The 13503-nt window shown below is 42.0% G+C and overlaps 1 protein-coding gene across 18 annotated transcripts in view; it reads right to left on the bottom strand.

Moving 5' to 3' along the window:
* FGGY (FGGY carbohydrate kinase domain containing) overlaps positions 1–13503 on the bottom strand; it is a 510923-nt gene that overhangs the window by 312136 nt on the left and 185284 nt on the right. For 17 of the 18 annotated variants that reach the window (XM_069592908.1, XM_069592919.1, XM_069592895.1 and 14 more), the window contains one exon: positions 7676–7791. In XM_069592908.1, the coding sequence (XP_069449009.1) occupies positions 7676–7791 (116 nt within the window). Of the gene's footprint in view, positions 1–7675; positions 7792–8100; positions 8214–13503 lie in introns of those variants that run through there. The other variant, XM_069592922.1, reaches the window with a different exon arrangement.

Raw genomic sequence — 13503 nt, 5'->3', positions numbered from 1 at the left:
GCTCCTTGGCCTGCCAATGAATGGATCAAGTCAGTGCCATGCAGTTTCCAGGGCCCAGGCAGGAGCAGAAAAGAGGATAAGATTCCCTCCATGTTCTTTAACTTAGTCTAACCAAAATCAAAACAACACTTTGCTTCAGGTGTCTCTGTAAAGTATTCTCAACTGGTTAGACTCTGGGGCAGAACAGTGGTGAATACTAGCAGATCTATGTTCCCAACATGTACTCGTCATTAGTCAAGATCCTTAAGCTATACTTTTAAGCCTAAAGGATAAAAATATCTAAACTGCAGCTTCAGTTAACTGCAGGATTTATTTCACTCTATGAAAAAAGTGGTATTCTCAGGGATTCCCTGGTGGCTCAGTGGTAAAGAATTTGCCTTGCAATGCAAGAGATATCGGTTTAATCCCTGGTCCAGGAAGATCCCACATGTTGCAGAGCAACTGAGCCCGTGTGCCGAACTACTGAGCCTGTGCTCTAGAGAACGCTTGCACAACTACTGAAACCCCTGTGCTCTAGCTCAGTCTCTGCAACAAGAGAAGCCACCATAATGAGAAACCTGTGCACTGCAACTACAGAGGAGCCCCCACTTGTCATAACTAGAGAAAAAGCCCGAGCAGCAATGAAAACCCACCACAGCCAAAAATAAATAAGTAAATAAACTTTTTAAAAAAGTGACATTCTCAATCTCTTGAAAATAAGTTGTGCATGTTGCTTTGGGTTTGTTTTTTTTTTCTGAAGGATAATATTTCCTTTTAGGAAAGTCTCTGACAGACTTGCTGTAGGAATGAACTCTCATTCAGGTGGGGGTGTATCTTCCACAGGAGTCCCTGCTTAAGTGGCAAATGGGTTAGTGAAAAAAGGACTATGAACACTGGATTTATGAAACAAAATCATGGTCTATCATCTAATACTATCACTTAATTCAAAAGGAGGTACAGAGTCCATTAACTATTAGGTTAACTGTTCCCAACTAGCAGGAGCAACTGAAGCCAAAGAGGGGCTTATTTATCAAATCCTTTGTTCAAACACATATTCGCTCATTCAAGTACATATTTCATCAGTATGTACTAAGTGCCAGATAAAGGGCCCACAGTGTCCAATGCCTAAAACATGGTCTCATAAAGGGAGAGGAAACAAGACAAAAAATGTAGCCTCCCTCTTGAGGAATGATCCCCTTTACATCTGCTTCATCATCATTTCTGCCTCTCATGTAACAGTTAATAACTCCTTCTACTTGGACTTTAAGTTTCTGCATTGTCTGGCTTCCTTGACCCCAGAAAACAAGTGATCTATAAGCTAACATACTATACCCTTGCTGGCATTACAAGGCTTTTTCTGTAATGCAAATTACCACTCTATAATTCAGCCATGCTGTACACATTCATAAAATGGCCTGCCCCAATAACACAATGAAACACTTTTCCCAGGAAGATAAAAAGCAACTGGGACATGCTTAAAGAGAGCCTGGATAATCAATTAGAACAGATAGGATGCTGCTTTTCTTCCTAAGGATCCTTCTTCCCTGTTGATTTCTTCCTTCCTATTTGCTTTTGATAGCTGTTTAGGATCAGATAGGTAACAAGGCAATGGTTCACACAGAAGGGAAGGTCAAAATCTATTGACACAGATAATTTTATTGGACTGCTGCTGCTGCTGGACTATGGGTATATAATTCCCTACAAAATACTGGGCCTGAGGTTTCTCTATCAATTCTGAACATGAAATCAACTAGTATAGTTTTAACTATTCAAAAAAATGTCTACTATATTCTTCTGACTCACAAAACTGTTTTTTTCCCTTATTTTGTATAATGTTCCCAAACCAAACCACCCAAATACCTCCCTAAAGGAAAGCATTAAGTGGTAACATTTTATCTTTGGAAATTTGCAAGTAGTTACTTAAAACATTGTAAATTTCTTCCCTTGTCCTTGAAATGCACCATATAAATATTGCATTTGATCCTTAACTTACACTTCATAAATAATTTATTTGAAAAATATCCCTCCATAAGACTATCAGCTGCTGAGGTGTTCAGTTTTCGGGGAAAGCATTTATTTACTGCATGAGCCCAGGAAGGCTGGTAAAGACTTGGCTAAAAGCTCCACACGGAACGAATTATGGTAATTATATTAATGGTCAAATCCATGATGTGCTGTTCAAATCTGTTAAAAGGTTTTGTACTGTATTGCCCACGTCTGATGGGCAATGAGTCCACCGGAAATGTTTAACACTTCATAGGGAAGCTTCCAAGATACATTTCTCATAGTTCCAAGAATTGCGACAGACTGTCTGGAGGTAACTTCCAGAGGAATCTCTGAAAGTCACAACTGGGAGTCCATATTTATCTCTTTAACATCTTCCACTTCTGGTTCAGACCGAAACTACAAACTCAAGTCATCAGAAATGGAAATCAAAGGAAACATCACACAATTAATTTTGATGAATGGGTAAGTTTTAATTCACGTATGGCAATATTCTGGTTAATGATATGTCTCCTTAGGACATCCATTAAAAATCCATTAACTTAACAGGCAAAATCTAACAAAGTTACTCTGGAAACTTTCTGTGAGGTTAACATTATAGACTTTTAATGAATATTTCCTGTAGGTATTGCTCTATTAGCAGAGCTAATATACTTATTAAACATGGATCTTGTGCTGGGGGCGGGGAGGGGAACACAAAAAGATGAAAATTATCAGAAAATCAGAGTTGAGGTTGGACCCAAGCCACCTAAAATCCTGCTAAAATTAGTAAAGCACGCTAGAGCTTTTAGAAGTGAAAATTGTGGATATCCCAGTACCAGCCACCCAAGTCATTCATTTATCCTTATCCACTTACTACTCAAAGAATAATTTAGCTGCTAAAATGTGCCATGTCTTGTGCTGGGGCCATAATATGAAGGTAAACAAGTGAAAATTCACAGGTCAAGAAGCTTACAGTCTACAGTAAAATCAAGACATCTAACAGGTAATCAATGTATACTAAAATAAAGCTGCATTCAACGCACGACGGGAATACTCAGGAACAAACAACTAAGTCTGAGGGAAAGGGTGGGCAAATAAATTTTAAAAATCACTGATACAATGAAGCAACTGAAGTTGAAATTTGTGTTCCAGTAAACTATTAGCTCTTCTAGGTTATCCCACAGGGAAAGTTTTAATTCTGGACATCACTTATTGATTCTGCATGTGGTTACAGAAAGCTCCTTCTCTCTCTGACTCTAATCTAAAAACAAGGTAACAGTACACTTTTGTCACTGGTTGTGAAGATTACATGCAACAAGGTACGTAAAAACACATAGAAATGTGCTTGAAATACAGAAGGGGAAGGAGGTTTAGCATTTATTTATTGCCTACTATAGACCCCAATCAATATTATTTAGAAGTCAATACAGTGTCATGGTTAAGGCAGGATTTGGAATCCTCCAAACATAGGTTTGAATTCTGCCTCTACCATTTGCAAACTGTGCAAACATAGGTTAGACATTCTTTTCTGAACCTTGGCTGCTTCAGCAGTAGAACAGGATAACTAAAAATAAGTCTGTTATGAAAATTTTGAAAGATAATGGTTGTAACGCAATAGTACCATGTCTCAAAAACAATACACTATTACTTTTCATTCCACCATTAACTATATCTTTCATAGACAAGACTATAGAGATTAAAAAAAGCATTATGAGACTTGTCTAAGTTCACACTGCTGCTGCTGCTAAGTCACTTCAGTCGTATCTGACTCTGAGAGACCCCATAGACGGCAGCCCACCAGGCTCCCCTGTCCCTGGGATTCTCCAGGCAAGAATACTGGAGTGGGTTGCCATTTCCTTCTCCAGTGCATGAAAGTGAAAGGTGAAAGTGAAGTCACTCAGTCATGTCCAACTCTTAGCGACCCCATGGACTGCAGCCTACCAGGCTCCTCTGTCCATAGGATTTTCCAGGCAAGAGTACTGGAGTGGGGTGCCATTGCCTTCTCCGCTAAGTTCACACAATTAATGCTAAAACTAAAACTACCCTTGCTCCCAGTTCCATGTTTTAGATCCAACTTTCCTGCAGTCTTCAATTAGATGACAACAGTCCTGCCCCTGGGACCCAGTCTTGATGATTCTTCTTCCAGGCAGGGAACTTACGGGGTACCTCCAGAACATCAGACTGGAGAATTAGGACTTAGGGGCCCTGCTTTAGCGCCAATGACTAATGAACTAGTACCCTGGGGTTGTAGGCTACATTGTGTACCCAAGATTCATATGTTAAAGGTATAGCCTTCAATGTGATTGCATTTGGAGATTAGAGCTGATAAGGAGGTACTCCTCTCACATGCTAGCAAAGTAATGCTCAAAATTCTCCAAGCGAGGCTTCAATAGTACATGAATCAAGAACTTCCAGACGCTCAAGTTGGACTTAGAAAAGGCAGAGGAACCAGAGATCAAATTGCCAACATACGTTGAATCATCGACAAAGCAACAGAGATCCAGAAAAACATCTATTTCTGCTTTATTGACCATGCCAAAGCCTTTGACTGTGGGGATCACAACAAACTGTGGAAAATTCTGAAAGAAATGGGAATACCAGACCACCTTACCTGCCTCTTTAGAAATGTGTATGCAGGTCAAGAACCATCAGTTAGAACCAGACAAGGGCATGGTTGGAGCTTGGGAAAGGAGTATGTCAAGGCTGTATATTGTCTCCCTGCTTATTTAACTTCTATGAAGAGTACATCATGAGAAATGCTGGACTGGATGAAGCACAGCTGGAATTAAGACTGCAGGAAGAAATATCAGTAACCTCAGATATGAAGATGACACCACCCTTATGGCAGAATGAAAAGAGGAACTAAAGAGCCTCTTGATGAAAGTGAAAGAGGAGAGTGAAAATGTTGGCTTAAAATTCAACATTTAAAAAACTAAGATCACAGCATCTGATCCCATCACTTCATGGTAGATAGATGGGGAAACAATGGAAACAGTGAGAGACTTTATTTTCTTGGGTTCCAAAATCACTGCAGATGGTGACCGCAGCCATGAAATTAAAAGACCCTTGCTCTTTGGAAGAAAAGTTATGACCAACCTAGACAGCATATTAAAAAGCAGAGACATTACTTTGCCAACAAAGGTCCATCTAGTCAAAGCTATGGTTTTTCCAGTAGTCATGTATGGATGTGAGAGTTGGACCAGAAAGAAAGCTAAGTGCCGAAGAATGCTTTTGAACTGTGGCGTTGGAGAAGGCTCTTGAGAGTCCCTAGGACTGAAAGGAGAAAAAAACAGTCAATCCTAAAAGAAATCAGTCCTGAATATTCATTGGAGGGACCGATGATGAAGCTGAAGCTCCAATACTTTGGCCACCCAATGTGAAGAACTGACTCATTGGAAAAGACCCCGATGTTGGAAAAGATTGAAGGTAGGAGAATAAGGGGATAAAAGAAGATGAAATGGTTGGATGGCATCACTGACTTGATGGACATGAGTTTGAGCAATCTTCAGGAGTTGGTGATGGACAGGGAGGCCTGATATACTGCAATCCATGGGGTCACAAAGAGTCAGACATGACTGAGCAACTAAACTGAACTTCCCAGTCCATCTCAATTCAAACAACTAGGCCTATATTGTACACATTCTGTCAGGAGATATTTATCAACATCTTCTATGCCAAGATACTCAAGGGTAAGGCAGATACAGTCCCTGCCCTCCAGCAGCTTTTGGTTTAGTATCATTTTTCTGTCTGGCTGCCTGGCTCCAAGTGGTGTGACTATCCAGAATTTTAAGGTACTATATGCTTTAAAGTATTAACACTTTTTAATACCCTGTGAAGTTATATTCTCTCATCAGTCGAGGGTCTATCACATTCAGACTCTAATCTAAGTATGGACTATGGATGTTTGCTTCAATGAAGCTCAAACTGGATTTAGATGCTAAATATTGGAAATGTGCCTAACCCTGCTGGAGGTAAGTTATACAGCCACATCAGTCCCCTCAAGTCTCCAAGAGCCCAAGGAGGACGTCTGCTTTGGTAGGAAAGTATAGAGTTAGAGACTGCAGTCCTAATAATGACCCTACAAGAGCAGACGAAAGAACTGAATCTCAGTTTTTCCATCTGAAAAATGGAAATAGTTAGACAAATAGGTTTGTGAGGGCCAAATGAGATAAATGAATTAATCACCTACCAAACCATCAACCGAAGGACTTAGAATGCTACTAATGACTAATGATTGCTGGTGTGCTTTCTCCATCTCTTCCTCTGGTCCCAAGCTCCTGCCCTTCTCCACAAGCTCCAATCTTACAGTGGTTTCACTTGAGCTACAGAAAGTCCAGAAGGGTTCTTTTTTCCCTAGATCTAGCTATGAGTAGTTGAGCAGACCATGCTCAGCTGAGCTATGCTGTCTACAGCACAGCAGTACAATTGCTACTTGGGTCTTTCATATTTCTCTCCTTATATTCTCGAAATGTAGAACAGTAGTCATGAGGACTTGGCCAGAGAAAAGCTGGACTGAAATAATCTACTATGTGACTCAGTTATCAATGGCGTTTGAAACTGAAGCAGACACTACTGTTTTCACCCATATTTCACCCACATTTTGCAGCATAGCTCTCAATTCCTGGTCTGTCACGTGGATGGCCACAAGGCTGCTTGGCCAATTACATTTCCCAGCCGCCCCTGCAGCTCAGTGGGCTTCGTTAAGAAGCGCTGATGTACAGGCTGTGATCAGAAATGAAGTGGTCCATTTTTCTGTTATGCTTCCTCCAAAGGAATGTGGATGGATTCTTCCGGTCCTTTTCTTTCTTCCCAATCACGAGCTGGGAACTGATGAGAACTGAAGGAGCAATTTGGACCCAAACTTGGAGATCATGTTATAAGAAAGGCAGAGCTGCCTGCGAATCACTTACCTCAGTTCTAATACACAAAAGGGAAATACTCTACCATCCTGTTTAATTCACAGTACTTTAAAATTCTCTTGTTCCAACCTCCTAGCCCACACACTAAATAATACAGAAGTATTTTCTTTAACCAGGTGTAATATCATACCTGATGACAGCTTACTAGAAAGGTAGGTAGTAACTATATGAAATAAGCATCTTTCTGTGACATGAATATGAACTTTATCTTGAAACTTTAACATATCAGCTATCATTATACATACCTAGTATCTGAATTATTTTACAGGTAAATTCCTACTAGTCATCCCCTCCTTTACTACCTAATTAGTGCCACATAAAACTGGAAGTCAGGGATCCTATGGCTTTAGTCAGGAACAACTGGCTCACATTCCAGTTTATGCTTTCTGATCCTTCCAATTTCTGATCTCTTCAATTATTTGTTTTTTTCCTGTTCACAGCCTTACCTGGTTCTTTGAACCTAAATCACAACACATTTTCCAAGGTCTGACTGGGATGATCCATAAATACCTTTGATTATGCTATTTCCAGATGCTCCATGCAAATATCTTCCCCAGTCTAGTGGCATGTCTAAGAGTCTACATTTTAAGGCAGATTATCATAGTTCAGTTACTATAAGCCCCAATACAAAGGCCTATTAGTCATGGACTACCCATCAGAAATTACTCGCTTCTTTGAAAAATAGGGATGTGTTCCTGTATTTTAATTTAGACAAAAACAAACAAAAAGCAAACACCAATATCTTCATGTATATGTACACATAATCAGAAAAATAGATATTATTTTTTTACCTATTTTGCTGTAATTATCTGTAACCAAGTCTTCCAAACCAACCATCTTCCAGAAACTGTCGTCCCAGCCTTTCTCTGCAGAGTATGTCCATTTGCACACCAGGGAGCAGAGAGACCTAGGGAAATAGGAGCGAGGTAGAACCAATAATGTGAGCCAGGCTTCCTTTATATTTTGCCAAACACTTGTTCAGATATCTGCAATAGTGAAAAAACAGAATAAACTGAAGTAATTATTCACCCCTGATTAAATCAAAAGTCCTCAGTGACATCTGTTAATGATTGAGAACATCTTTCACTTTCAAAAGGGTTTCAGCCCTTTATTCAGATCTGACTAAACAGTATATATAAATATTTGCATGTACATTTCTATTCATATTTATGTGACATTTATGAGATAACTAGAAATTACAACAATGACTAGTTACCTGGGATTCTCCAGGCAAGAATACTGGAGTGGGTTGCCATGCTCTCCTCCAAGGGATCTTCCCAACCCAGGGATGGAATCCAAGGTATTCCACATTGCAGGCAGATTCTTTACCATCTGAGCCAACAGGGAAGCCCAAGAATACTGGAGTGGGTAGCCTATCACTTCTCCAGGGGATCTTCCCAACCCAGGAATTGAACCAGGGTCTCCTGCATTGCAGGCAGATTCCTTACCAGCTAAGCTACCAGGGAAGCCCTGAGATAAACAGAAATTAAAACAATGACTAGCTATTTGATGATACTGAGCATTATTATTAACTGTTAGGTATGAAATTGATACTTCTGGTTATGTTTTGAAAAAGGCTTCTTAGCTAACTGATACATATTGAAACACCGCTGTATAAAATGATATATTATCTGGGATCTACTGTAAAATAGCAAGTGAAGGGGAAGTGAATGACATTGCAGATGGAGCAGAATTGGCCATGGGTTGGTAGCTGTGGTGCTGAGGGTGGTTAAATGGGTGTTCATTAAACGTCTCTATTCTGTACATGTTCAAAATTCTCCACGATAAAAAAATAAAAAACCAAAAAGGTGCCTGGTATAGATGCGATCACTGCACTCTAAAGCAACATTCAATAGGAGGAAGACTGAGTGCTAGATGGCCTTTTCCTTTCTGGCTTCATGTCTCATCAATTCCCTCTTCAGTTCAGTTCAGTTCAGTCGCTCAGTCGTGTCGAACTCTGTCGACCCCATGAATCACAGCACGCCAGGCCTCCCTGTCCATCACCATCTCCCGGAGTTCATACAAACTCACGTCCATCGAGTCGGTGATGCCATCCAGCCATCTCATCCTCTGTCGTCCCCTTTTCCTCCTGCCCCCAATCCCTCCCAGCATCAGAGTCTTTTCCAATGAGTCAACTCTTCACATGAGGTGGAGCAACCCCACGTCCAAGGAGCAGCGGCTGCGTGGGTGCAGGAGGGCCTAGAGGAGCTACTCCACGTTCAAGGTCAGGAGGGATGGTGGTGAGGAGATACCCCTCATTCAAGGTCAGGAGCAACAGTTGTGCTTTGCTGGAGTAGCCGTGAAGTAATACCCCACGTCCAAGGTAAGAGAAACCCAAGTAAGACGGTAGGTGTTGCAAAACGGCATCAGAAGGCAGACAATTCCCTCTTAGTGTTCTATATTCCAGCAATAAACAATCCTTTGGAGTGCCCTGAAAAAGTCACATTCTTGCATACTTCTGTGCTTGCATACTTCTGTGTGCTTGCAAAATTCTTCAGCCTGATAACTTCCTTTAGTCTAGACTGAGACCTCAGTTCCAGTTTAGATGTTCCTGCTCTGACCTCACAGGGCAAGCACCAAATCTATTAGAGACCTTATCACACCGAGTAATTAACTGCTCTGTTTATCTTCTTCCCAACAGCCCCAAGCCTTCCAATCTATTCTCCATTGTGTCCAGAGAAAACGTTCTCAAGTAAAATCTGATGGTACCAACTCCTGATTAAAACCCGTCAATTGCTCCTTACTCCCTTCAGGAAAAATTCCACTTCTCAGCTAGGCTTGAATGACGCTTTGTGATATGACCATGTTGACCTCCAGCTTCCTCTCTTGTCGATCCTATCCTTGCTTTCTTCATTCTACACTAATGAATTATTTGAAGCTTTCCATAGTGGGCCTTGATTGCTCACTTCCCAGTGCCTTGAACCTCTGCTCCATTCTGCCCAAAATGTTCTTCCCCGTTATGTGTCTGACTGCTGATTAGCCTTCCTGACTCAGTTCAGACTCCCCTTTTATGAAGCCCCAATGGAGGTCCAGCTGAGTCCAAAGCCTTCTCCAAGTTCAAGGTTCTCATACCCATATCTTAATACTTAGCACAGTCATTGTCCTTGTCCCTTCCCTTCTCTATTTCTCCCACTAAACCAGCAGTAACTTCAGAGGAGAACCTACCTTAATCATCTCCAGATCACCAGTATTCACATCCAGCCAGAGCTCAAGCCACAGTGAATACTGATCAAATGGAAGCTCTGGAGAATAAATGTAGCCTGTCCACATTACCCCAGCTAAGTGATAAACCTGGAGAGTTCTTGCAGTTTTATAAATAAAGCAAAACCTATCTATTTCATAGAGCCAGCAGTTTTGGCCTATCTGATTCAGTCATTAAACTGATTCACTCATTCACTTAATAAATATTTAGTATTCAGTCATTATGACCCCGGCACTATGCTAGGTGCTGGGGAACCAGTTATATGCAAAACAGTCGGCCTGCTGCTCTCCTACACGCTAACAATATAACTGAGGAGACAGTGATCAAATAATCACACCTAAAGTCACATCCTAACAAAAAGTTCTAAAGGAAGTAGAGAGAGAAATGAAAAGTTTTAGCAGGAGAAACTGGCAGGAGAAAGGGGGAGAAAGTGTCAGGGAGGGCTTCACAGAAGACCTCACCTTCTGTGAGACCTCAATGCCTTCTGAAAGCAAACATTACTTATTATTTTTTTCACATGTGGCATATGGCATAGATGGAAGATTCTAGGATCAGGAAGATCCCTTGGAGAAGGAAATGGCAACCCACTCCAGTATTCTTGCCTGGAGAATCCCATGGTCAGAGGACACTGGCAGGCTACAGTCCATGGGGTCATAAGAGTCGGACATGACTTAGCAACTACACCACCACCATCACAGATGACAGGACACATTGAGCTAAGCTAAGTGGCACGGATATACTGAAGGAACACTAGTCCCATTGGAAACAATACGTATGTGTGAAACCCTTCACCTGACTTAAGCAAAATACTTTTTTGAGGTATAAAGAAAGTTGCTACCTATGAAGCATGTTCTGAAGAATATGCAATAGGATAACTCTTCCTGGCTCAATGCCTGAAATTTTGACGTTTTAGAAGCTATGATAACTCACTGGAAAGAGCAATGTGATGAAACAATATGGTGTGCAAGGATTGTGTCTTATGTCCATATAGTTGTCCATATAGGACAACTTTTCACACCCCAAATGCTCCATTCATTTGCAGACTTTCGGGACTAGCCTCTACTCTGTCCCATCTATCATTAACTCAGTGTTGCTCCATTCACTCATCCTTGTCTACTTGGAAAATTCCATGTCTTACTCATGGTCCAGCTCTTCTGCACAAGTTTCCTCACTACCTCCAAGCTAACTTCATGGCTATCTCCTTTGAAGTAGCATTACAACTTGGAAATACTTCACCGTATTTCTTAATAGCTGAGATAGGTTGAGTTCATGGCCCCCCGTCTTCGAATCTCTAAATATCCACACCCTTTGCCACTTAATTTGTAGTGCTGCATCTCCTCCTCTCAACCCCCACAGTGGGTAGAGCCTTCTTTCCTACTTCAAGATTTTAGATATTGTCACACAACTGGATTTGGCCAAAAGAATGAGGCAGAAATAACTGCAAAAAGCAGCATTATATGTTTCAGCTTGCTCTACTGCACTTCTGGTATTGCTGTGAGAAAATCATGCAGGGTTAGCTCACTGGTCCCAGGAGGAGGGCAAGAGGTATGTGGGTAGAGGAATGACCACCAAGTCCAGTCTGGATCACACATCCCCAGGCAGCCAAGACCTGAGGGAGTGAGTATAGCTGAGAATAGAAGAACCACCCTACAGAACAGAGTCTAAATGTTGTATCCATGAGGCAGATAAATGATTATTGTGTTGAACTACTGAGCACTGGCTGTGATTCATAACAGAGCAACAGCTAAACAACTCAACAGTTTATAGCATAACTAACTAATCCCACATAGACTGTCTATGCAATCCCCAATAAGAGCAAGGAGAGGGATGTCTATCTCACAGCCAGTTAGAATAAATGGCCAAAGAGTGTGCCTGGAGTAAAGATGACTGAGCCCAACAGGCAGGAACTGTTATAGCTCCAGGTGCCTCTGGTAACTCCATCCTCCATTCAGTTCAGTTCAGTTCAGTTGCTCATCCTTGGAGTTCATCGCTCATCCTTCAGTTCAGTCGCTCATCTGTGTCCGACTCTGTGCGACCGACCCCATGAATCGCCGCACACCAGGCCTCCCTGTCCATCACCATCTCCTGGAGTTCACTCAGACTCACGTCCATCGAGTCAGCCATGCCATCCAGCCATCTCATCCTCTGTCGTCTCCTTTTCCTCCTGCCCCCAATCCCTCCCAGCATCAAAGTCTTTTCCTATGAGTCAACTCTTCGCAGGAAGTGGCCAAAGTACTGGAGTTTCAGCTTTCGCATCATTCCTTTCAAAGAACAGCCAGGGCTGATCTCCTTTAGAATGGACTGGTTGGATCTCCTTGCATTCCAAGGGACTCTCAAGAGTCTTCTTCAACACCACATCCTCCATTAGGTTTATCCAAACACCATGGTCCCATCACTTCATGGGAAATAGATGGGGAAACAGTGGAAACAGTGTCAGACTTTATGTTGGGGGGCTCCAAAATCACTGCAGATGGTGACTGCAGCCATGGAATTCAAAGACACGTACTCCTTGGAAGGAAAGTTATGACCAACCTAGATATTATATTCAAAAGCAGAGACATTACTTTGTCAACAAAGGTCCGTCTAGTCAAGGCTCTGGTTTTTCCTGTGGTCATGTATGGATGTGAGAGTTGGACTGTGAAGAAACCTGAGCGCCAAAGAATTGATGCTTTTGAACTGTGGTGTTGGAGAAGACTCTTGAGAGTCCCTTGGACTGCAAGGAGATCCAACCAGTCCATTCTGAAGGAGATCAGCCCTGGGATTTCTTTGGAAGGAATGATGCTAAAGCTGAAACTCCAGTACTTTGGCCACCTCCTGCGAAGAGCTGACTCATTGGAAAAGACTCTGAAGATGGGAGGGATTGGGGGTAGGAGGAGAAGGGGACGACCGAGGATGAGATGGCTGGATGGCATGGCTGACTCGATGGACGTGAGTCTGAGTGAACTTCAGGAGTTGGTGATGGACAGGGGGGCCTGGCCTGTTGCAATTCATAGGGTCGCAAAGAGTCAGACACGACTGAGCGACTGAACTGGACTGATGAGGGTCTATCTCATTTGGGTCTCTAAATCAGCTCTTGGATAAAATGGATGTGTGAAAGTGGCAGAATTGGTAAAATTTAGAGGTGTGACAGAGGATGAAATGGTTAGATAGCATCAGACTCAATGGACCTGAGTTTGAGCAAACTCCAGGAGATAGTGCAAGACACGGAAGCCTGGTGTGCTGCATTCCTTGGGTTGCAAAGAGTCAAACACAGCTGAGAGACTGAACAACAACAACAGAGTACAACTGAGGCCACAGCTTCTCTGGAAATCTCCAGGAGAGAGACAGCAAATATAGGGCTTCATCTTGTTAGGAAGTAAAGGCAAGATCCCAGAAGTAGAACAAAAGGTCTGCCTCCCTCTGAGGCTTCTATTAAGA

The sequence above is a fragment of the Ovis canadensis genome, chromosome 1 (genome assembly GCF_042477335.2).
Source record: "Ovis canadensis isolate MfBH-ARS-UI-01 breed Bighorn chromosome 1, ARS-UI_OviCan_v2, whole genome shotgun sequence".
Lineage (NCBI taxonomy): Eukaryota > Metazoa > Chordata > Mammalia > Artiodactyla > Bovidae > Ovis > Ovis canadensis.
Note: the sequence above shows the minus strand (reverse complement) of the source record. Positions and strands in the feature narration are given on the sequence as shown.